This window comes from Echinops telfairi, unplaced genomic scaffold, assembly GCF_000313985.2.
Source record: "Echinops telfairi isolate 266 unplaced genomic scaffold, ASM31398v2 ScPeMD7_655;HRSCAF=1070, whole genome shotgun sequence".
NCBI classification, from domain to species: domain Eukaryota; kingdom Metazoa; phylum Chordata; class Mammalia; order Afrosoricida; family Tenrecidae; genus Echinops; species Echinops telfairi.
In genome coordinates, this window is record NW_022104553.1 from 32,504,786 (window position 1) to 32,527,993 (window position 23,208).

Sequence of the window (23,208 nt, forward strand, 5' to 3'; positions counted from 1 at the left end):
CTGCTACCTGCAGTCACAGGGATGACTTGCTCTTCACACGTGTGTGTGACACACACACACACACACACACACACACACACACACACACACACACACAGCTCTGACGGTCGCTCTAGTGGGAAATAGAGAAGCAGGCTGACAGGGAGGGGCATGTGGCAATGGTGTCTGCCATGGCCCATCTCTTGACCTGGGTGTGGCTACATAACACATGTGGTACGTTGGTTTGGGGCTGTGCTTTCGGCTATACACACCTGAATTATAAGGCCACAACAGTAATACCACCACCTGAGGGGGTTTACATAAAGAAAAGCCATTGTGGACAGCCAGTTCTGCTCCCCTGAAAGTGACACCCCCTGCACCCCCCAAGCTACCCTGGAGGTCAAGACTCTTCTGTGGTGGGTATCGTGTGCAGCTCCTGAAGTCTCCCTTTCAGACACCCCTGCCGACGCCCCGGCTCACTCAGTGTCCCCCTGCTCCAGAGCCCACTGACCTTGGCTTTCTGTCTCTGACAGGGTCATGGTCAGGCAGGTCACCGGCCAGCCTCTTCTGCTGGCTTGAGGGAGGCCCTACCTGGCTTCTGGCGCTCCATGGTGCTCTCCTGGCTGGTCAGACCGCCCGAGGAGGAGTCGCCGCTGGACATTCCATCGTGGGGGAAGTGGGGATCAAACGACAGCAGGGGGTGTGGGGCGGCCGCGTACCTGCAGGGGAGCGAGGGTCAAGCTGAATTATCCCCCCTCACACAAAGCTCTCACTAAGCAGCCTTCCTGCTGCAGTCCGTGTGAGCCGGCTGCCCCAGGGGAGTCTTCACCGGGACACCGGGACAGACTTGGAGCAGGCTGACAGAAACCAGGCCGTCTCACTGTCACCGTGCACGCCTCTGGGTAACAACTCGGAACAAGAGAAGCTCAAGCGCCTGTCTTGAACCTCGTGTGGAACCTTGACTTTGCCAGCTTCCCTTGGGAGATGAAGTCACTTCACAGAGAGGGTGTGAGGTGCTGGTGAGGAAACAGCTGCGGTTGCAGGTGCCTCCATCAGACACCAGACGGACAGTGAGCAGGGCCCGCCAGTGGGATGTTGGCTGGAGCCACCCACGCAGCCACAGAGGGCAGAACCCCAGCAGCCGTGCCCAGGGGCCGAGCCTCACTCGGGCAGGGCCCTGCCAGCCCCCTTCCAGGCTGACTGCATAGTGTGTGGGTGGGCTATAGGGTGGCTGGTGACAGCGTGCGTGTGTGAGTGAGCTGGTGCTGTAGGCATTGTTGGGTACTTTCCCCCAGCCCCCCAGCAGCCCTTCCCTTGTCCCTGCTGGTGGTCGTCCCTGCCTCTGTCACCTGACACAAGTCAGTCCCAACACCGAGGGTCAATGCTGCCAGGCTGGGGTGTGTGTGTGTGTGTGTGTGTGTGTGTGTGTGCTCAGGACAGGGAGAGCTCCTTCATTCTGGGGACAGTCAACGCTGCCCCCATCTTTTGCAGAGCCCTGAGCGCTATCTTCCAGGGACCACAGGGGCCAGCCTGGGTGACGGACGGACTGACGGATGAGTGGGGCCCAGTGGTTCAGGGCGTCTGTCCCTGAAGGGGCACAGTTCACCTGCCTGAGAGCCGGCCCCGCCCCATGCTCCCTGTCAACACTCGCCTCTCAGCTGTCTTGCCGCGGGAGCGCTGGGGGTGCTGCTGCTGTGGTGCTGAGTGCCCAGAGCCTCCAGCCCGAGACAGACTAGGAAGGGGAGCTGGGATCCACTTCTGCAAGGAGTGGCCACTGAGCACCTTGTGGACAGCTGTGGGACGCTGTCAGATACCTCATGGACAATGAGCCCTCAGCCTGGAAGGCACTCAAAGCACAACCGGGCAGGGGCGGCCTCCTCAGGTGGAGCTGGCCTGAATGGAGGTAGAGGAACGCTTTCAGGGCCTTCCCTGCACTGGCCGATGTGGCGTGGCTCACGTTGAGAAGAGACAGCTGCAGACCTCAATGAGTAAGGGGAAGGCCGAAGGCGGAGTGTAAACGGAGGAAAACTAGGAGTCACCGGCATGAACATGGGCACACACAGAGATGGATACTCCGCGCTGCAACGAACTGACATTGGCCATTTTGAATCTGACAGTCACAGGGTCGGCGACGATGGAAATGGCAAATCTAAGAGAAACAGCACCACATGGTCACAAAGAGACCATTTCAGGAATCTCCCTGAAGAAGGATGCTGTCAGTGATGTGGTCAGCCCATTCAAATCGATACGTCCACCCCCAATGCAGCCAGAGGCGGGCAAATGGAAGAGCTGCACCAATCTCTGCTGTCTGAAACCGATCAAACATGCAATCATGGTAAGCTGATTGTGACGGGTGATTGGAATGTGGGAGTTGGAAAACACACCAGGCTCAGTAGCTGCAAAACATGGCTTTGGGGACAGAAATGATGCTAGAGATTACATGGTAGCACTTTGCAGAACCAACGACTTACTCATGGCAAACGCCATTTTCCCTGCAAGGTCAGCAGTCACTAGACCTCACTGGATGGACCACATAGCAATCAAATTGGCTACACCCGTGGAAAGGGAGGGCAGGTTTGCTCAGTGAACCACGGGGGCTGACAGTGGAACAGTTCAGCCCCTCCCAGGCAAGTTCACAGGAAGCTGAGGAAAACTACAGCAAGTCCGGGAGGGCCAAAGTATGACCTTGAGTGTGTCCCTCCCGCATTGAGAGACCATCTCCGCCGCAGATTTGGTGTACTGGAGTGCGTGAGGCCAGACAAGTTGTGGGATGACTCAGGACATCCTCCACAAGGTAAGGCCCAGGTCACTGAAAAGGCAGGGGGAGGGATTAAACTAGAAGAGACTCCAATGCAAAGAAGCTAACGTGACGGGAAGAACACAAATCAATCGATCAAGAGAGTGAACAGAAGAAATGATGAAGTAAAAAAAGATCTCAAGGAGTGGTGGTGAAGACCAAGTGCTTTAATAAAACGCACCAAACGGACGTTAGGAAACCCGAAGGGAGGAACGAAGGTAGAGTGACGTAAGCTGACAAGAACCCAGAAGCGCAAGCCTCAAGTTGCAGCATTAAAGGGTTGTACTGGCAAACAGTGGGACGATGACGGCGCACGAACACGAACGTAGATGGAAGAAATAAAAGCTGATGGCAGGAACACAGAGCCTGTAGACCAGATGGAACTGGCTGGTAAGCAACCATCTCAACAAGTAGCACACGAGGGGGTACTGCCCCCCCCAAATTGGAAAAAAGCTACACTGGGCAAAGTTTGCGTAGTACACAGTTTTCCCACTAGGCGAGCACCTCGCAATCACTGTGAGTCAGGGCATCCAGGGGCAACGCCTGGCAAGGTTCTCTCTGGTCACAGTGGGTTTTTCTATAAAAGAGTTTCGCTCAAAACTCGTTTTTGTGATGGCTGATTTAAGAGAACAGCGTGCAGCTGTGACATTCTTTCCTGCTCAGGAAAAATGCCGCGGCAACTGATGTGATGCTGAACACGGCTTACAAGGGCAGCACTGTGGGGACAGCTCAAGGGCACGAGTGGTTTCCTCATTCTGGACATCGTCAACTTCCCAAATGGGCAACAAGGTCGACAAAATCTGTGTATTTGTGCTTGAAGACCCAGGACAGACCTCTGCAGAGATGGGGACGTTATCTGGACTCTCTGAGCTCGGTTCAGTGGATTTTAACAGAAGATTCGGGAATGAGAAGGTCCCTGAGAAATTTGTACCCCAGGTTCTGACTGACCAGGAAAAAGAGCATCGAGTGGAAACACGCCGTGCTTTGAAAGAACAGCTCTGAAGTGACCCAGACTCTTTTCCAAGGTCATGACTGGTGACGAGCCATGGTGCTATTCTTAGGACCCTGGAAGCAAACATCAATCAAGGCAGTGGGAGACGCCATCATCACCCCGCCCCCCAAAACTCGTCAAGTGAAAACAAAGATCAACACGATGCTCATTTGTTTTTTTGATGTGAGGGAGATAGTGCATTTGGAGTTTGTTCCACTTGGCCAGATTCTTAAGCTTTCTGAAAGGTTCTGAAATGATTGCGTAACAGTGTGCGACCAAAAAGGCCTGATTTGTGGCAGGCAGGGGACTGGTTTTGCCACGACAATGCACCTGCTCACACAGACATCTCAGTGCACTAGTTTTTGGCAAAAACTAAAATCAGCATGCCTCTCGTGTCCACACCCGACTCACTGCCCTCACTCTGTAGGATTTCTTCTGTTTGTGCGAATAAAGAGGGACATGAAAGAACAGCGATTTGATGACACAGAGGAGGTGAAGAAAAACCGAGGGAGGTGCTGTCAGCCATCCAAACACACCCTGTAAAACGGAACCGTCTCCAGGAATTGACAGGACACTAATGGAAATGCTTCAACGAGCTGATGAGACACCAGAAGTGTTACTTGTCGGCACCAACCACTCTCGAAGCCTTCTGCCTGGTCAGTGGATATAAAGAGAGCCATGCAAGTGCCCATCCCAAAGACGGCGACCCCACGGAACAGGATCATGAGTGTCCTATGCAAGTAAAACTCTGCTGACATTAATTAAAGAATGGGCAGGGAGCTGTCGAAATTTCAAGCTGGATTCAAAAGAGAATGTGGAGTGAGGAATAGCATGGCTGATGTCAGTTGGATCTTGGCTGAAAGCTGAGGATACCAGAGAGAGCTGATTTGTGGTTTATGAACTCTGCAAAGGCATTTAATGGTGTGGAACATAACCAACTACACGTGACATGGAGCAGACTGAGAATTCCAGAACACTCACGCGGAACCTGTGCACAGACCAACAGGCCGTCGTGGAACACAATGTCAGGGTTACGTCCTTTCAGCATGCTCACGGAGTGTACGCTGAGCAAGCAGTGTGAGCAGCTGACCTGTACCAGTGAGAACGCAGTGTCGGGACTGAAGGAAGGAGGTTCTAGAATAGCCCGAGGTGTGCGATGACACAACTGTTCTTGCTAAAAGCCAGAAGGGCTCGAAGCACTTCCTGATGAAGTTCAAGGACTACAGCCTAGAGTCCAGATTACACTTCCACATACAGGAGAATCCTCCCAGTTGGACCGGTAGGCAGCAGCATCCTAAAGGGGAAAGCTGTCCAAGTCATCGTGACCGTTAAGGCTTCTCGGCATGGTCTTCTTTCACCTGGATCCACAATCAGTGTCGTGGAAGCAGCAGTCGAGCGATCAAACGCTGTAGTATAGCACGAGGTAAGTCTGCTACAAAAGAGATCTTTCCGGTGCTCGTTCTGCGGACCCCGGCGGGTGCCTCAGATGCACGGGAGACCTGGACCACGAGGAGGGGTTGTGGTGTCCGAAGGACAAGGAGTCCGCGCAGGGACCCTGGCCTGTGGTGCAAGAAGGACGGCCAGAAGGCTCCTTAGAAGCAAGGATGGCAAGACTGTGTCTCAGACTTTGGGCGTGTTATGGGTCCCTGGAGAAGGACCCCAGGCTTGGTAAAGTAGGGGGTCTGGAAGAAAGAGGAAGACCCTCCACCAGACAGACGACACAGTGGCTGCAGGGCTGGGCTCAAGCACAGCAACGTCTGTCCCCACGGGTGGGCTGCGAGTCGGAACGGCTGGGATGGGACCCGAGGAGGCCGCTTCACGCCGCCGGTCCCTCTCTCTCCCTTGCCGCTTGCGGCCAAAGGTCTCCTAACTGATGCACTGATCTCTAGGGGCAGGTGGAAGAGAATGGGGTGAAAAAGAAGAAAAGCCATTCCGATTGTGGGAGAGGTGAATGGCCAGGCCAAGTCCGGACCTGGTTTTCTACGGCTGTTAGCCTGGACTGAGCTTGGTGGCCTGCTTTTTGTCCATGTGGCTGGCAAACTCCAAGGACGGTGGTAGCGTCCAGCTGGCCTCTGTGCCCCGGTCACGAGCAAGGCCCTGACAGCCAGCAGTTGCTGACAGCACTCACGGGGGTCTTACTACCAGTGGACACTGCTCATTAGCTCTGTCTGGTCTGCCGCCTCTTGACCTTTTCGACGGCACTTGCAGGCAGATGTTGCACCGATCAGGTAACGGGCACAGAGCACTGAGGCCACTTGCCTGAGCGTGCACCACTGGTAAGAGGAGGCAGGGCCTGGTTTTGACCTCTGGTGCTCGGACTCCACAGGACAGCAGTCCCTGGCTGGGCTGGAATGCCAAGCCTGGACCCCCTGGGCTCAGGGATGTCCTGGGGCAGCTCTGTTGTTGCAAATGGGAAGCGGAGCTGAGGCCAAAAGTCCGTGGCCTCTTCCTGTGGACAGGTGACTGGCCATGAGAGACTTCTGTGCTCCTGGGCTGTGACTCGGGACAGGGAGAGCCTTTCCAGTGGGTGTACAGGCGCCTGCACGCCACACCTTCTCTCCACGCCCACCGCAGGAAACAAGGGCCAGGTGGCCCGACTTCAACAACTTCCGGGACCGAAGGGAAGAGAGGAAGGGAAGAGAAAGCTGTTGAGGACTTCCCACCAAAAAGACGACCCGCAAAAGGACAAGAACGGAGACGTTGTTGAGCCACGTCAAAAGACAAAAGCGTTGCTCTCGCTGGAAAAGCCCTGTGAGAAGGCAGATTCAGGAGCAGACGCAAACGCAGCAAACACCGATGTACGTCCACATCCGGCGAGCGGGCCCCGGCGGCGAGGCCTGGTAGGAGGAGGAATCACCGCCCCATCCCAGCAGGTGGACACTTGTGCAGTCCCTGCAGGGAAATTCAACCCTAAACTCCCACACAGAACCTGTCCACCTGGCTGTGCGTGCCCCTCTGCCCGCCGCACACGAGACAGCGCACGAGGCTGGTGTAAACTCCAGGGATGACGCGGACTGTGGCCGAGGTGGTGGGTGCTGTCCCATAGCTGTGCGGGTGGCCGGGGGCATGCGGGGGTGGGTGCAGCACTATAGCTACGTAGGTGGGGGCAGGCTGGAGCACGGGGCACGAGGCCTCCCTGAACATTCCTTTGCCATTTCCCATGAGTCCAGGGGCCTGGTGGGCAGAGGTTATGTGGTTGGCTACTAACTACAAAAGGGTGATGGTTCGAACCCAAGAGCTGCTCTGCGAGAGAAAGACGCAGCTGTCTGTCTCTGTACAGACCTGGGGCCCTGCGAGCCCCGTGGGGCAGGTGCACGCTGACTGGCAGGAGCACGATGTGCTGGAATCGAGCCGCTGGCCATGGGGTTGGCTTCCCAGTGAACCTAAAATCACTGAAACATAAAATGTGACCTCAGCCCGACCTCTGCTGCATCTGATGACTGCGCGGTCTGCCATTCCAGCCTCAGGTCCTAAGGCGCCAGGCGCCACCGTGTACATCAGCACCCGTGTGCACGCTGAGCCCCCTCCCTCTGCTCAGCTGTGTTCCCACAGGCGGTTCATCCAGCTGTCTGCAGGAGGCATGTCCTGCCACAAACTGCCCGACGCTCTGTTGGGCAGGGCCTGTGGCTCTGGCTACCCCTCCCAGTCCCAAAGCTGTGACCTGAGTGTGGCTGTGCACGTGGTCTCCAAGGCCCCCCTCGGGCACAGCCAGCAAGCACCCTGAGAACAGGGCTGCCCAGGCTCGGCATCTTTCATGCTTGCCCAGCCCCTGGTGCACAGGGCTCTCCTGGGACTTTTGAACCGGAGAAGAGCGGTTTGGACAACAGCCTCCGTTAGTCGCAAAGCAGGGGCTGGATCGGTGGGGCTTAGTATGGGCAGCACCTACACCACACGCCTGCAGTCAGCACCCACAGGGTGAGTGGACTGACCCCTGGCCTCACGGCAGGTGGCCCCATCTTAAACTGACTTAGGCCATCCACGACCTCTCTGGGTGTCTCCCATGCAGAGGAGGCTGGGATATGTGTGATGGGAGGGTGGCGGCCTGGACAGTAAGCTGGTTGGTTGCACTCCCTGTAGGCGTGGGCCACAGTGTGGGGGCTCCAGGCCACGGTCAGGAATGCCCTGTGGGCAACGTGGTGGCATCTGGCTGGGGGGAGTCCTTCATGGAAGGTTCCCTGGAGGAGCAGCCCTGAAGCCCCACTCGGCAGGGTACGGCCGGGTAGTGGGGAGACCACAGGCAGGGCTCTGCACCCACACAGCCTACCGAGGCCAATGACGGGTCAGCCAGGCTGACGAGGTGGCACGGAATTGCTGTCACGGAAGGTACGGGGCAGACTAGCCAGAAACAGAAAGGTCCCTTGGGCCTCTCAGTGGAGAGCAGGGCAGAGGCGTGACACTGGAGGCTGGACCAGGGCAGGGTGCTGGACAGAGGACAACTGCTCCTCAGAGGGCTTCCAAGAACGCAGGTCTTTACGGGAGCCGACAGAGCTGCTGGGGCTTGAACTGTGGGATCTTTCCGTTAGTAGCCAAACACTTAACCCACGGCTCCATGAAGGCTCCTTTCTAAACGGGGCCGAGAGGCCAACAAAACAGCAGCTGAAGCCAATTGTGTGTCCTGCCCGTGCCAGCCCAGCTTGTGCTGAAGCTTAACCTAAGGCACAGCCAAGGTCCAGGGGCTGGGGCTGGGGCTGGGGGTGAGTGGTGCACATTTCCTGGAGAAGAAAGGCCCCTCGCTTTCACCAGACCCCTTAATCAGAGAAGAGGGAAGCGTTCTGACCTTTCTGGCGATGGCTTGTATCTTGCGTAGGTGGCTGAGCCGGGGGTGGAGAAGCTTCCAGAAGGCTGTCGGTAGGGAGGCGCTCTGTCGGCCCCTGCTGGTGGTGCTGTGTAGGGGGTTTCTGGGAAGCTGACAGGCCTGGAACAAGAGTGGAAGGAGGCAGTTGATAGAGGGAAGCCCCCTGCTGCCACAGAGGACCATCTCCTCCCGCCCGCCCTCGGGAAGGATGCTGAGCAAAGGTGGTGGGAGGCTGGGCGCTGTCCGAGGCCCCTCTCTTCCTGTTTCTGTCAGCTGAAGCCCCTTCTTCCTAAACTTCTCTGATCTTGTGATCTTCTGTAGGACGTGATACGTCAACGCAGCTTTACAGTCAAGCTGTGAGCTGGGCACATAACCCGAGAACTGGAGGGGCTGCGTGGTCTCTGGGCTGTGTAGTGCTCCCTCCGCTCACGGTGTCTCCTCAAAGCATCTCCAGGGCCTGACCTTGGCACACATGCACGGGCTCTTGGCCCTCAGACCCGGAGCCCCGCACACTGCCAGGCCTGAGGTCAAAGGTGGAGCAGAGGGAGGGGAGGCCTGAGGACAAGGAGGGAGAGACTGAGGCAGGGGTGAGAATGGAGCAGAAGCTGCTGGGGTGGGTGGCAGGAGGGGTAAGGGAGAGAGAGAGACAGACAGAGGCAGGGAGGACTGTCCTTACCTCTTGCTGTGCAGTGGCTGGGACTCCCGGAAGGGGACCATGGAGTTCTGCTTCGGGGGCCGGTTCAGGGACTGGGCGTGGCCAGGGGTGGCTGGCAAGGCCCACTTGGAGGCTGGTAGAGAGTTGTGAGAAGCTGGCCCGCTCCACTGCCAGGGAGCGTTGCTGCGGTAGGGGGGCCGGCCCCCAGGGGTCATGCTCTCTGGCTCGGTCTTGGGCTCTGAGGTATTCATGTCATAGGTCTCCGGCCACCCCCTGTGAAGAAGGCCAGGTGTCAGGCAGGAAGGCCTGGCCGGTGCACACGGGTGCCTCGCATCCCTTGGCAAGGCTTCCTGACCACCCCGGGCCCTGGCGGCTGTTCTTAAAGGGCCGTGCGGCCCCACTCAACTGGCCCAGCAATCACCGGCTCAGTGTCCTCCGGGCCCAAGCCCAGCACTGGGCCCCAGTCCCCAGCCTCACGCCTGCGTGTCCTCCCGGGTTTAGTGAGACTTGGGCCTGAAAAGCAGATGCAAAGGACAGTATCTGTCTTGTTCCAAAGATGCTCAAAGGCAGCTGGAAGAGAAGCAGGTGACCTACTTTAAAAAAAAAAGAAAAAAAAGAAAAAGCAGCCACGCAATCCAGAGCCTTGAAATAGCTTCGGAGCTGCAGTGACTCTCCTCAGACCAGGCGCACACTGTGGCTCCCGGCTCCAGGAGGGGGGCAGGCTGGTGCTCCCCCCACCGCTGCACTGCTGGGGCCCAGCGGGGGCTCTTGGCTGGAGGGTGGCCCTGCCTGCAAGCATCCCCTGCCCAGCTGAGTTCTGCTCCTGCCCCTGGACCCTTTCACAAGACACTGGAGGGTGGTGGCTGGGACACAGGGACTATGGAGCCACCTGGGGAGGTTTTGAGACTTGGGCAGACTCCAGCCCCGGTCAGCATCCTGGGTTACAGTGCCCATGTGCACCGTGCTGCATGGCCTGGCCAGAGGGAGGACGGCCGCTGGGCATCCCAGGCAGTGCCTGCCACCCACCCAGCTTCCACCCCTCTTCTCCTGTGTGTTCTGGGTAGGGCTGACTCCCATTTCCTGGCTCTAAGCAGGAGCATGTGACAAAGACCTGGCCAATCAGGGACTGCCCCCCCCCGCCCCAGCTATAGAGACTGGTGTAGGGGTTGTCATGTGCCCTGCACAGGCCGACCAGAGCCAATAAGTATCGACTCAGGACCTTTTCCTGGAACTACTGGGGGGTGGCGGGAGACTCTGACTCCCATTGGGGCTGTTGAGCTGAAGGCACTTAAGTTGGGCTCCATGTACGGCAGGGGGCTGGGGCCATCTATATCCCAGGAGGTGAGGGTCTGCTCGGGACTGACACCAGACAGGAGAGCCCTGGGGAGCGCCAGGCCAACCACCCCTCCCCCGCCCCCCTGATTCCTGGGCAACCTAGCCACACGGGTGCTCGGGTGCTCGAGCCTGTCCCGCAGCTGACAGCTGGGGTTCCGCTCAATATACGTCGCTTGAGAACAAGGTACATGGAGGCACACACACATTAAATAACCTCTCTGAGGGCCACAGCAAGAAAGAGGTGGAAACAAACTGACCCCCAAACCCACAACCCTCAGCAGAGGTGGTGCCCACAGTTCTAACTGCCACCTCAGCCCCACCTCCGGCCAGGAGACCCTGGGCACTACCTCCCAGAGGAACCGCTGTCCCGCTCTGCACAGCTCTCCGGTCCCCGCTGTCCCCAACGGGAGCTCATCTGGCCCATGGGGTGGCCCCATTCTCCAGGGCAGCGGGCCTCCCAGGAGTGTGTGCGGAGTCTGGCTCAGGGCAGGAGGTATCCCCCACCCCATCCTCACCTGCTCAGAAGTGGAAGTTGTAGCCCTTCCACCCTCTGGAGTCTAATGGGGCCTGCTTGGAGATCCCCGGGGCCCCTGATCGAGTCCCACCCCACCTCCTCCCCAGCTTTCCCAGGGGAGCTGAGGACTGCCATCACCAGGGCACCCTGAATCCTTGAGAGAAAACACTGGTTCCTGGGCCCCAGCTCACCTGAACCAATTTCCACCCTCAAGATGGGGCCCAGGAACCTGCGCATTACCCACACCCACGCTCAAGTTGGAGAAGCCCCACGGCCGGTTGTTTGGTTCAGGTGGGGTCAGCGGGCACACAGCAAAAAGCCTCAGTGCCCGTGGGTGCGTTCTTCTGCACGGGGCAGAATCAGGGGTTGCTGTGAGTCAGCAGGGGTGGACCAGTCCTCCTTAGCCCAGCCGGACCCACCTCTGCCCTTGGAACAGCTGGTGAGCAGCCCCCTTGGCGAGTGTGGGCCCGGAGACCACTTTCCACACTGTCCCCCAGCCTGAGGCCCAGGGCTCCCTTCTCACTCCCTCGTGGGGGTGAAGACACCCTGGGGTGGTCTTCCCTGACCGTGCCCAAGGCCACAATGACACCCCTCAGCAGTGGCCCTGTAGTTTCCTGCTACCTGGCCCAGCCGGGGACCCAGGGGCTCAGGGCCCGAGTCTCTGCCTGGGCGACTCTCTGGTGTCCACTCAGTCTGGGTGCTGAAGGCCACAGTGAGTGGAAGGCAGCCTCCCAGGGCCGGTTCCTGGACACCTGGGACCCCTCCCCATGCCCGGATCACCTATGCTTACTGTGACCTCTGAGCCAGGGGTCAGGGATGCAGGGAGAGGCTGGAGGGACCCAGGGCAGGGGGGTCGCCAGCTCCCCAAACAGGGCAGGTTGACATCACTGCCATTTGAAGAGGAACCAGACCCACCTCTACCAGACTCGGCTGCCCTGGAGGATGGGGGTGGGGTGTAGGCTAACTGCCTCCCCAGGAAACCGAGTGGGGAGCAGGCCGCATCTGTCCAGTCCACCCTCCTGGCCCAGCCCCGTCAGTGGGGGAGAACGCTGCAGACGCCACTGTTGCTTCAGCTGGTCCCTACCTTCATGTCGGGCCCCTTGAAGACACACACACACACACACACACACACACACACACACCACACCACAGCATACCACACACACACACACTCTCTCTCTCTCTCTCTCTCTCTCTCTCTCCCAGGGTCCAGTCAGCCGCCGGGCGAGTGTGAGTGCTGAGCAAGGCAGAAAGGGTGTGTTCTGACCAAGCCCAGGGCGCCTGTGGGTGGGGTTACCTCTGGCCCCGACCCACCTGCCCCACAGGGACCCGCACGGGTGTGGCTAGGCCTTGGCATGGGCACACAGGGAGAGGGGAGGGGGAACACCTGGGGCTGGCGGAGAGGTGGGGGTGGGGGACTCAGGGTGGTTTCTCCCCAGAGCAGCAGGCTGTCAGCGTCTGAGTTTGGACTCGCCGCTCACTGTACGGCTTTCCACTCGGGACTGTCTGCTCCGGGCCCGTCTCCTCGTCTGCGAAACGGGGATCACACCAGCGATGGCACGAGGTTGGGGAGGTCTGGCCTGTCACTCGCCTGGCACTGTACCCTGGGCTCCCTCTGCGCCAGCACACGCACCCTCCGGAGGGCAGGTCTCTGACTGCCAGGCCTTTCTGCTGTCCTCCTTGGCCCACTGTATTTCCCTCACTCACCACCCAGGGACGCCTGTGCTTTACTGCACAGACACCTTAGAGGGGAGCTCTACCGAAGAGGACAAGGAAGCACCGCAGTGGGGCCAGAGTCAGCAAGGAGGCGAGCCACTGACCCCTGCGTCCTGCTGACCACCTCCCCTATCTCTCTGACCCAGTCTCCCTTGATGGTCGCTTGTTTAGTGTTTGATCTCCGTCTGGTACTTAGCTCCATGGTGCTCTGTGGAGGCCTTTCCTGTCTTCTGTGTGCTTGGAAATGGCCTCTGGAAATTGCTAGGGGACCCCCTCACTGTTCTGAGACCTGCACCGTCCCCTGCCTCCCTGGACAAATGACGGCTCCGGCGAACCAGAGCTCACCGGGGGCAGTTCTACCTTAACAGACCCTCCAACAAATGAGGACGGACGATGGGCTCTCAGGGCAACCCGGCGGAGAGGCGGGTCCAGGCAAGGAACTCAGTGGCCAGTGAACCGTGCAGGGAGCTGAGGGCAACCTTCACAGGGAGGAGGCAGGGGCCAGCGGGACACAGCACTCCCTGGTGGATGCCAACTGTGCTTCTAGGGGGAACAGGCCGCTTATGGGCACTATTAGGGGGCTCGTCAAAAGGTTCGTGGGCAAAACGAAAAGGTAACGGAACTGCTCCTTTTGAGGCCTCCTCAGACCCCCGCGAGAAGAACAGGTGAAAGGACCCTGTGGGCATGCCATGACGTGGGAACTCTGAGAGGACACGTGCCTGGTTTACTCTGCAGAAGAAACGCAGGAGCAAGGGGCAGCTAGACAAAGGTGGCCGAGTCCTTACCACACAGCCACTCTCTAGCACACCCGTGTCTTCCCGCAGGCCGCAGGCCCCTACGGAGCACAGCACGGCCGGCGGGCGGCCAGGGCCGCCTCAGGGAACCCTAACCAGCCAGTGGCCAGTACTCAAAGTACAGCTCTGTCCCACCAATTCCCAAACCAACGGAGGGTACATCTTCTTCACGATGCTCGAAACCTACATGAAAGAGATGAAGCCACGCACAGGAAGCCCACCCTCCCCACCCTGGCTCCCACCTGCTCTTGGAACAAAACCCAAGGTCCAAACGGGGGCTCCTTCATACAGCGCCCCGCCACCTCACGGCCATGTGCTGGCCACCCGGCGAGTACCCCCACCCCGCTCCTGCCCTTCTCAGAGCCTGTCAGGGTCTGAAGACGGATTTCAGACTGTGTGGTTCCGGGCTCCCACCCGCAGACGCTGCGCCACGCACTGCCGTCTCCTCAGCACCTTGCACAGCCGTGCTAGGGCAGGGCTGAGCAAAGAAGTGCTGGGCAGATGGGTCAGTGAGTGTCCTCCAGGACGCCGACCTCGTGGGGTCACTGGGTCACACGCACGTCCAGAGCCCCCCCGAGAACTGACAAGCCCTCAGTGGATGCTCGCCACCCGCCTTTCCGCCCCTCAAATCACCGGCGCTGCTGACCAAGGGCACCTCCGGACCTCAGCACGCGGGAGCTGCCTGTCCTGCCCTGGCGGGCAGGGCGCCCTCACCTTCGGGGGGTGCCGTCGTCAAAAGGCGGGACGATGACCACCTTCACGGTGACAGAGGTGCGCAGCAGGTCGATCATCTGGTCGTGGGTCAGGGTGACCACGGCCACCTTGCAGATCTCCACCAGCCGGCTGCCTTGCCGGAGGCCGGCCTGCCAGGCAAACCCGTAGTCCTCCACCTCGGCCACTGTCCCGTCGTGCTTCACGTGGAAGCCCAGCTGCCCGAGCCCGTTCCGCCGCAGCGTCATGTCCACTGTCTCCCAGCCCTTGGTCATCACCTGTGGGCAGAAGGCAGGGCCTGGCTTCGGAGCCGCTCCGGAGTGATGCCCCACCTGCCCCAGCCCACGCCGACCTTCCTCTGAGTGGGAATGGCCCTGCAACTAGGGGCCTCAGATGCTCCCGCCTGCCTCCCTGGCAGCCTCCGCTGGGACGGCAGCCCCGGCTGGCTTTGGGCAAGGAGCTGGGAGAGGGACTGGTGTGCCAGGAGGGCCGGGATCCAAATCTGGAGGGCGAGATGCTCACCGACCTCCTCCTGAGCCACGGCGACCCGCAGGGCTCCAGGTGGTGGCCTGGGGCTGGGACAGTGTGAAGCAGAGCCTCCCGCTGAACTCATGGCGGGCCTGCGGTGCGCAAGGAATCACCTCTGCCGTTTCAGGCCACCCACCGGAACCACAGCGGGTGGGAGAAGCAACAGACCAGCCCCTCGCGTGTCCCCCTCATGTGGGCTCCTCCCGGCGTCATCCTCCAGGGCACAGACTGCCCCCTACCTCCTCCTCAGGCCATCGTCCCCACACAGAACTGACGGACAGCACTGGGACAATCACACTACTCTGTCTGTCGGGCATTTCTTCTCCCGGCAACGTGTCACTGCAGAGGTGAGAACCCACTGAAAAACCGTCAGCATGTTACCAGCGACACCCTCCTTTCCTGGTGATAAGAAGTCAAACGACAGGCTACGGGACTGAGCTCTGGACCGCCCAGCAGACCCCATGTTCCTGCACCCGCACCCACACCCACACCCACACCCACACCCACACACACACAACGGCGTCTTCCATGACTCAGTCTTCTCCCCCAGCCCCTGACCCCAGGGAGAGTGGGGTTGGGCACATGGCGACCGAGGGAGGGACCACAGGTCTCAGTGTCCCTTGCAGCTGTGTGTGGACACGTGACGAGGTGCCGACCGACAAGATATGAGTGGAGGTGATGGAACTTCTACCTCATGGTCTTAAAATAAAACTCATCCCCACTCGCTCTCCCTTCTTGCAAGCAGAGAGGTGGGGGGGGAGTGAGTCGGCTGTGACCAGGCGGATAAGCAGCATCACCTGGGGGAGGGAGCAGCAGAGAGACAGACAGATAGCAGCAGAGGGCGCCCGCGGTGCCTGCCGGCTGCCCCCAGCGAGGGCCAAGCCACACACTAAGAAACCGCCAAAGCCAACTGGCTGCCCTAGTGGCAAACTCCTGTGTGCAGAACTGTTTTCACAGCCCTGCCTGGCTGCTGCCGGCAAGGCCGGAGGTTCAAAGCCACCATGCTGTGCAATCGTGACCAGCCCCGTGCTTCAGGTGGCCGTGACCGAACACGGGGCTGCCATCCGCCTGGAAACCAGTCTGCTCTCCGCGTCCTGCCCAGCAGCCCGGCGGGCAGGGTTCTCATCTAAATCCCGGGTCCCTGTCCGCAGCAGAGGCCCCCACATTCGCGCAGGTGGCTCCGGACGTGAAGCTCACGCCTGCCAGCTACTCTTACACACGCCCTCCCTTTCCTCACCCTGCTCTTGACAGATGCTCTGGAACCCTTTCGTTCTGCTTTATTCTCGAAAACAGACAAAGCCCAAACCTCACGACCCGACAATCGTGAATAATCCCAGTGACTTCGTCCGCCGCACAGGGACCCCGAGGAGCCCTGGGGGGACAGTAGCGGAGCAGTGGTGAGCTGCTAGCTGACAGGTGGCCCATTCAAAGCCAGCATCTGCTCTGCGTGAGGAAGAAGTGGGGGAAGTCTTCTCCCGAGATCTGCAGACTTAGAAACTTTGTGGGCAGTTCTACTCTGTCCTGTGGGGTCACTGCGAGTCGGAGCCCAGTGATGGCACCAGAGCCGCAGGGTTAGGTGGGATCACACGGCCTTTGTCCATCTGTGACTGGCTGACTTCACAGATGCATTTGGGTCGTGGTGCTGGTGAGAATACTGAAACACAGCATAGACTGCTCAAAGGACAAGCCATCGATCTTGAAGAAGTATGGCCAGAGTGCTCCTTAGAGGCACGGATGGCCAGGCTTCATCGTACATCCTTTGGGCAGGTGGACGGGAGGCCAGTTCTTGGAGAAGGACCTCATGCTTGGTAAAGCGGAGGAGCAGTGCCAAAGTGGAGGGCCCCAATGCGATGGACTGACCCGTGGCTGCAACAGCACGCTTGGGGGGCATGGGAACAACTGTAAGGAAGGTGCAGGGCCATGCTGTGTCCCATTCTGCTGTGTTTAGAGTGGCGATGGGTCGGAACTGACTTGATGGCATCGAACGGCAACAACGTTTTCAAAGTTGCCTCTGCGGTAGCCTGGCTCAGAACTTCCTATCTCTGTGACTGAGCGCTCTTCCATGTATATAGGTATGTATGCATGCATGCCACCGTCTATGTCTCCAGCGCCCTGATGCTTACACTCACAATCTCTTACCAACATTGAGAGCCAGTGTGCATACATCCAGACTCTCAGCTCCAACCTTGTCTACAAGAGCCCATGGGCAAGACCCACCAGACCCGTGTGCGAGTGACTCTTCCCAGTCTCTTGGGGCTGATGAAAAGTTTTGGCTCCACTGACCAGCCTCGGCCGACCTGCATGAGCCCCCGCGCCGCGGGGGAGCTGGCTGCCTTACCTTCAGTCTCTGGACGATTTCCCGTATGTCCTCCGCAGAGCCCTCTGTGGCCTGCAGGAAGATGTGGTCTCCTTGGCCATAAAAGATTTTGAGTGTGGCGGCGTCGGGGGTCCAGCCGATGACGTCCCCGCAGTAGCAGTTGAACACCACCTCTTTGGTGCGCAGGTCCAGGAGCACCACGAACTCGTTGGAGATGCCCAGGATGCAGTCCATTTCCAGCCCCTGCGCGTAGTCCTGGGCGGCCACCCTCCAGGCGATTGCCCCCGCGCTGTGCTGCTCGGCGCCCGCCCGGGCCTTCGTCTTCTCCTTCTTCTTGGAGGTCAGCGAGATGAGGTGGAACTTGCCCGAGGAGTCCATGGGCGTGCTGGACACGCAGTTCTCGGCCAGGTCCTTGAGGTACTCCTGGCGGGTCCTGGTGGCCATGGTGTGAAACTTGTCCGATTTGTGTGCGGCGTTCTCCGCGTTAATCACCTTGGCCAGCAAGAAGTCTCTGAAGACGTCAGATTTGCGGAATGTGGTTCCACTGGGGATGGGGGGGCCGAAGGGAGGGGCATCTTTGGACCGGGTCACGGCCATGCTGCAGAGGGAGGGAGAAATCGTTTAGACGGGAGGCAGGGGAAAAAGCAGTGCGCTGCCTTTAGCAAGAAAATGAAATGTGTGATGGGACCTGAGAGTTGCCTTTCTAAGAATGGTCGTCCACCTACATCTAATGGGTAAGCCACCAATTGACTAGATTCGAAACTTGTAAGTCTCAGGTCCTTTTTCCTTAAAAAAAGCAAAGCAAGCAATACATTGTGACTGCCTGCGCAGCGGTGTAGTGGCCACACTGGGCTGCCCGCACAGCCAGCAGGTCCAATCACCAGCCGCTCCTCGGGAGAAGGGTGGGCTTTCCCCTCCCATAAAGGGTTACAGTCTTGGAAGCCCACGGGGGCAGCTCTACCCGGTCCTCAAGGGTCACTCGGAGAGGCATCCACTCGATGGCAGTGAGTTACGTGGTAGGTGTTAGACGACACCATGGCATCAAAATAAGAGGGAGCATCAAAAAGTGTGGGAAAGCTGTATGACTCCATTTCACAAAGTGTGTGATGCTCCCTTGTAACTCCCCAGTGTTGCTCAGCCTGTGCTCAGACAGACAAGGCAGCGGGCTCGATTAGGGGTTGGCAGTCACTCCTCCTTCCCACCCTCTCAGGAGGAGGAGAGGCCCGTGCAGCAGACCCGGCGTGGCGCCCAGCCCAGCCCTGGCCGTCCACAGACGGGGGAGCCACGGAGTCTTGGGAAGCAGCACTGTGGTATGACTGCCTGGCTGACGTGGAGCATCTATGTGGTGTGGTTTCTCCCACATGCGTGTGTGACGCTGCTATGTGCACCCTGCCGAGTATGCCCACAGAGGCTTTCTTGGAGATCGGCGACCACCAGGAGTCAGAACGGAAGGCTTCCTGCTTTGGTTTTGACCAACGTGCCGAAAGGATAGAAATCACGAACACAGCAGGGCACAACAGCCAAACTCACCGTCACCGAGTCAATCCCGACTCGCTGTGCCCTACAGGACGGGGTGTAGGCGCCCCTGTGGGTCTCCCAGACTGCACCTCTGTACAGAGTCGAGGGCTGAGAGCCTCGTCTCTCCCCCCAAATCAGACACCAGCTGCATAAAAACGTACCAGGCACCTGATCTTAAGCCGGTGCCCCGCATACACCTGAACCTTCTTGGGAGGACATGTTTCGAGAAGGCTGGGCAGCAAGCCCATCTTCTGGGGTCTCCTGCCTGTGAGACCTGAGGGGGCGGCCAGAGACACACCGACGGGCACAGCTCCTGAGATCAACTCCTGCCTCCCTACGTGCCAAGAAAGGGCAGGTAGAAGCTGGCAGTGGGCAGGGCGGGGAGGAGAGGTGCAAGGGGGCAGACAGGGGATCCCATGCCCTGTCTGCCACAGGCCCCAGATGGAGTGAGCGTGAGCCCCGAGACAGGAGCGGGTGCAGACACGCTGACAAGTGAAGGTGGGGATTTGATGAGCACCTTGAATTTGACATTCTCATGACCACGCCCAGGGAGACTTGGTGGCCATAGGGCCATGGGGCAGAGGCCAGAGCACCTGTCAGCATACTGGCCGCTGGGTAGGGAAGGTGACCTTCAGAAAGATGTTCTGGGGTCTGTGGGTTACGTGCTGTCTGAGTAATGCTGATTTTAACCGATGAGAGGAATAAACTGACCGAGCTTTCCTGAAACTCCGCTCCACCACCGTGTCCTCCCTGCAGCAAAGCCCCCACCGTGGGGGACGCTGCTGCTCTCCCCGCTTCCGGAGCATCTTCGTGAGGAAACAGCCCCAGGAAGCCCAAAGGCAGGGGGTGCCTGCCCAGGCCTCCCTGACACCTGCATGCTGCCTTTGCCCCCAGGCTCCGGGAAGACGGCAGACCCTGCCCCACGGGAGCTCCTGGTCTGGGCAGATGGACACATAAGTGCAGAGGAATGGACGGCTTGTGCTACTATGGTTGACCACAGGACAAAGCTGGAAGGAGGGCCACTCTGAGGAAATGACAACTCAGCTGAGATCTGAGGGGCAGGGAGGACGCAGAGAGACGGCCACCACAGGGCAGAATGAGGCCAGGGTGGCTGGAGCCAGGGGCAGGGCAGGGAGGAGGCGGACCACACAGGGTGGCAGTGTGCAAACAGCTTCCACTGCTGTGCTAAGAATACAGACCATGTCATGAGTTGGACAGGTGTCTCACGGTTGATGCCTCAGGGCCCTGCCCCCACCAGCCCTGACCCAGGAGGGTGACCTCTGCAGACCTGGTCACAGCTTCTGTGCCCTCTGGCTGAGCTTGGCCATTGGGATATGGGTGGGCGGGAGGCTGGACTATTTCCTCCCTCTCTGCTGGGCTGCGACAGTGACTCCCTCCCAGAGGGGCCAGCTGCTAGCCAGGAGTGGCGGTCAGCTGGGCACTCTGCAGACATGGGGCTGCCCCTGGAGGAGGCTGCTTCTGTGCAGCCCTCCTGCCTTTTTTCTGTTTTATTTTGTTGCGGTGTTTTTTGGGGGGAGCGGCTTTACGTGAAACTCAGGGTAGGTAAATCTACAGAGAGGACAACCAGATCAGTAGCTTCCTGGGTGATGCCAGGAGCCAGGAGGGAGATGGGGACCCAATGTAGCGGCTAGAAGAATGAAGATCTTCTAGAATCGATTGTGGTGGCGGCTGCGCTCTCTAATACACGTCAGCCACTGAACTGTACGACATGAATCATCTGTCAATAAAACTGCTGGAAAAAATAAAACGAAAGCAGCGTTTACAGCCCAGGATCAGCTCTTCCCTGCCCCGCAGAGCTCTACCCTGCGGGGGGGGGGGGGACACGACGACAATGAGTTGGAACAGACTTGACGGCTGGGGAGTCAATTTCATCTCCTTGTGAGTCCTACAGGCCAGGGTCAAACTGCCCCAGCGCGCTCCTGAGGCTGTGCCAGAGCAAGGAGCCTCATCTTTCTTCCCCAGGGCGGTTGGTGGATTTGAACCACTGAGCTTGCAGCCCAATGCGGCTACTCCATCAAGGATCCTGGCACCTGTCTAGTCAGCAAAAACGCTTTTAGGGTTGGCTATGTGCTGAGCAAAAGGAGCCCTGGTGCTGGTCTGCTAACCTCAAGGTCAGTGGTTCAGACCCACCATTTGCTCAGGGGAAGAAAGTGGAGGCTGTTGTTCCCGTATAGATGGACAGTCTTAGAAACCCTAAGTGGGGTTGGCTGAGTGGAACTCAGTTCGATGGCAGTGGGTGGGCTGGCTCTTCTGATACACCAGGTGAAGAAGCCCTTGTGGTGCGGTGGTTAAATGCTCGTCTATCCATCCAAAGGTTGGTGGTTCAAACCACGAGCTGTATCCGAGGAGGGAGATGTGGCCGCCTACTGAGTTCCAGCTTTCGGCCCTGGACCCTGGTGGGTGGGTAGGGCTGTGGGTAGCTGAGTCAGAAGGGACCAGGGGTCCACAGACATGGTGCACATAGCTGAATGTGACGGGGGAGGGGGAGCACCTCAAGGCTGGAGGGTGTCAGAGACTTGTCTGAGTTCACTCCTGAGGGGTAGTTGGGAATTCGTGTGGAGGGGTAGTTGGGAATTCATGTGGGGGTCACAGGGATTGGGGGGCAGGTCAGACTGGGCTAAACATGAAGTTTAGCGTGCATCCCCCCCACCCCGTGCTTTTCTTGAGAAACAAAGCAAACAGGGCGGCGTGCGGGTGTCTGTAGAATCTGGCAGCACAGGACGCCCATCACCTTACTTTCTGTACTTTTTAGAATGCTTCCAGTTTTGCATAATAAAAGTATTTTAAATTAAATTGAGAAAAAATAAGAAGGACGTCTTTGTGGAAAGTGAGCAGAGGCAGGCAGGGCAGGCGGCTGGAGGAGACCGCAGAGTCCCTGCAGATCCCAGGGGGAGCCTAGAGTGGGAAGGAGGGGGAAGGGCCCAGCCCCACTGACCACCCCCCACCCTCGTAGGGCCACCCTGCAGCTGCCCTCCACACCTAGCCTTGTCGAACAACAGCTGCCCGCACCGAGCCAGGGCAGCAGGCGTCTCTGCGGCAGTCCCTGATGTTCTAGAATGCACGGGCCGGGAGGAGGGCCTCAGGCCTGGGCACAGGGAGTGTGTGGGCCCAGAAGGCCCGGGGGAGCCAGCCTGGGCTGGGCACTAGAACCCCCTCACCCCCCATCCTCGGGGTCCGAGGAAACACAGGCGCGCTTGTCCATCTGGCTGGGAGAGCCGACGGAGGCAATGGGCAGTCCCAGCACAGCCCCCAGGCCCATGACCCAGCAGGCCCATGTGGAGCTGTCCACTTGAACATACCCGTGCAGTGCGGGTGTACAGGTTGCTCACTGCAGCTGGGGCGGGGGTGGGGGTATTGAAGGGGATGCAAAAGCACCCGACGCGTCCTCGACAGAGCACAGGGGACAGCGTATGGGAACGGGTGTTACACCCACAGAGCAGCTCACAGAGGAAGAAGGCCTTAGGCGCTGCCACAGGGAGATCATCCCAGACGGGGTGAGGGGCCCGAAGCAGGAAGTGCTTCCATCTGCATGGAACGGCGTGTGGGAGGCATTCACATGCTGTCTTATACGGAGTCCTGGCGGTGCTGTGGGTGATGAGCGGGGCTGATAACGGCAAGCTCAGCCGTTCAAACCCACCAGCCACTCTGAGGGCCAAAGACGAGGCTCTCTGCTCCTGTAGAGACCAACAGCCTCAGAAACCCACAGGGGCAGTTCTACTCTGTCCTGCAGGGGTGCTGCAAGGTGGGGTGGACTGGACGGTGGTGAGCTGGCTCACACACACAGTTTGACGTGCAGGGACGATCGGGATGGATGCCTCTGTGAGGCAACCGGGTGGGGGAGGCTCGTATCTATGAGCCCTTTTGTACTGTCCGAATTTGGAACCCACACACACACACACACACACACACACACACACACACACAAACACACCACCCACCCCAGGGGCGGCTACCCCACCACACCAGGAGTGTTCCTTTGAGCTCCCCGCTGCCCCAGCTGAGAGCTGCTGCTTGTGCAGGACACAGTTGTACGAGCCCAGTGTCAGGGGCCCATCTGTGGTGCGGCCGCCTGCTCCCTCTCAGTTCTGGGGTCTGCCATGGGGCTGTGGGGAGGGAACGCTCCAGAGTGACGCTGTGTGGAGACTGGAGGGTGGGGGGCAGGTCCGTGAGCCAAGAAATAACTGCCCCTTTGTCTCACATCTGGCTGAGGTGGGTTTATATGTCCCTTACAACCAACAGACTTCAGGAAAATACAAACCCCATTACCTCCAGGTCACGGGCAGGGAGGAGCTGCCCTGGTTGAGAGCCATGCCTAGAAGGTGGGCACACTTGGACAGAGGCCCCAGGGACGAGCACACAGGAATGAGGGCTCTGCTGGGACTGGGTGGGGAGGGAGAGCGGATAGAGATAGCACTGAGTGTATACGGAGTGTGAAGGTGTGTGGGAGGTGAGGGTGTGCGTGCATGTGGGTGTGGGTGTGGGTGAGGTGTGCGTGAGGGGTGAGGGTGTGTGTGTGTGCGTGGGGGTGAGGGTGTGT

At 59.1% G+C, this 23,208-nt stretch overlaps 1 protein-coding gene across 1 annotated transcript in view; it reads right to left on the reverse strand.

Annotated features, from left to right (window-relative positions):
- Positions 1-23,208, reverse strand: part of SIPA1L3 (signal induced proliferation associated 1 like 3) — a gene marked incomplete at its 5' end in the record, with an annotated part of 78,002 nt that overhangs the window by 32,971 nt on the left and 21,823 nt on the right. Inside the window, 5 exons of the mRNA XM_004715848.2 lie at positions 571-698; positions 8,545-8,682; positions 9,239-9,490; positions 14,291-14,565; positions 17,154-17,730. Coding sequence (XP_004715905.1) covers positions 571-698; positions 8,545-8,682; positions 9,239-9,490; positions 14,291-14,565; positions 17,154-17,730 — 1,370 coding nt within the window. The remainder of the gene's footprint in view (positions 1-570; positions 699-8,544; positions 8,683-9,238; positions 9,491-14,290; positions 14,566-17,153; positions 17,731-23,208) is intronic.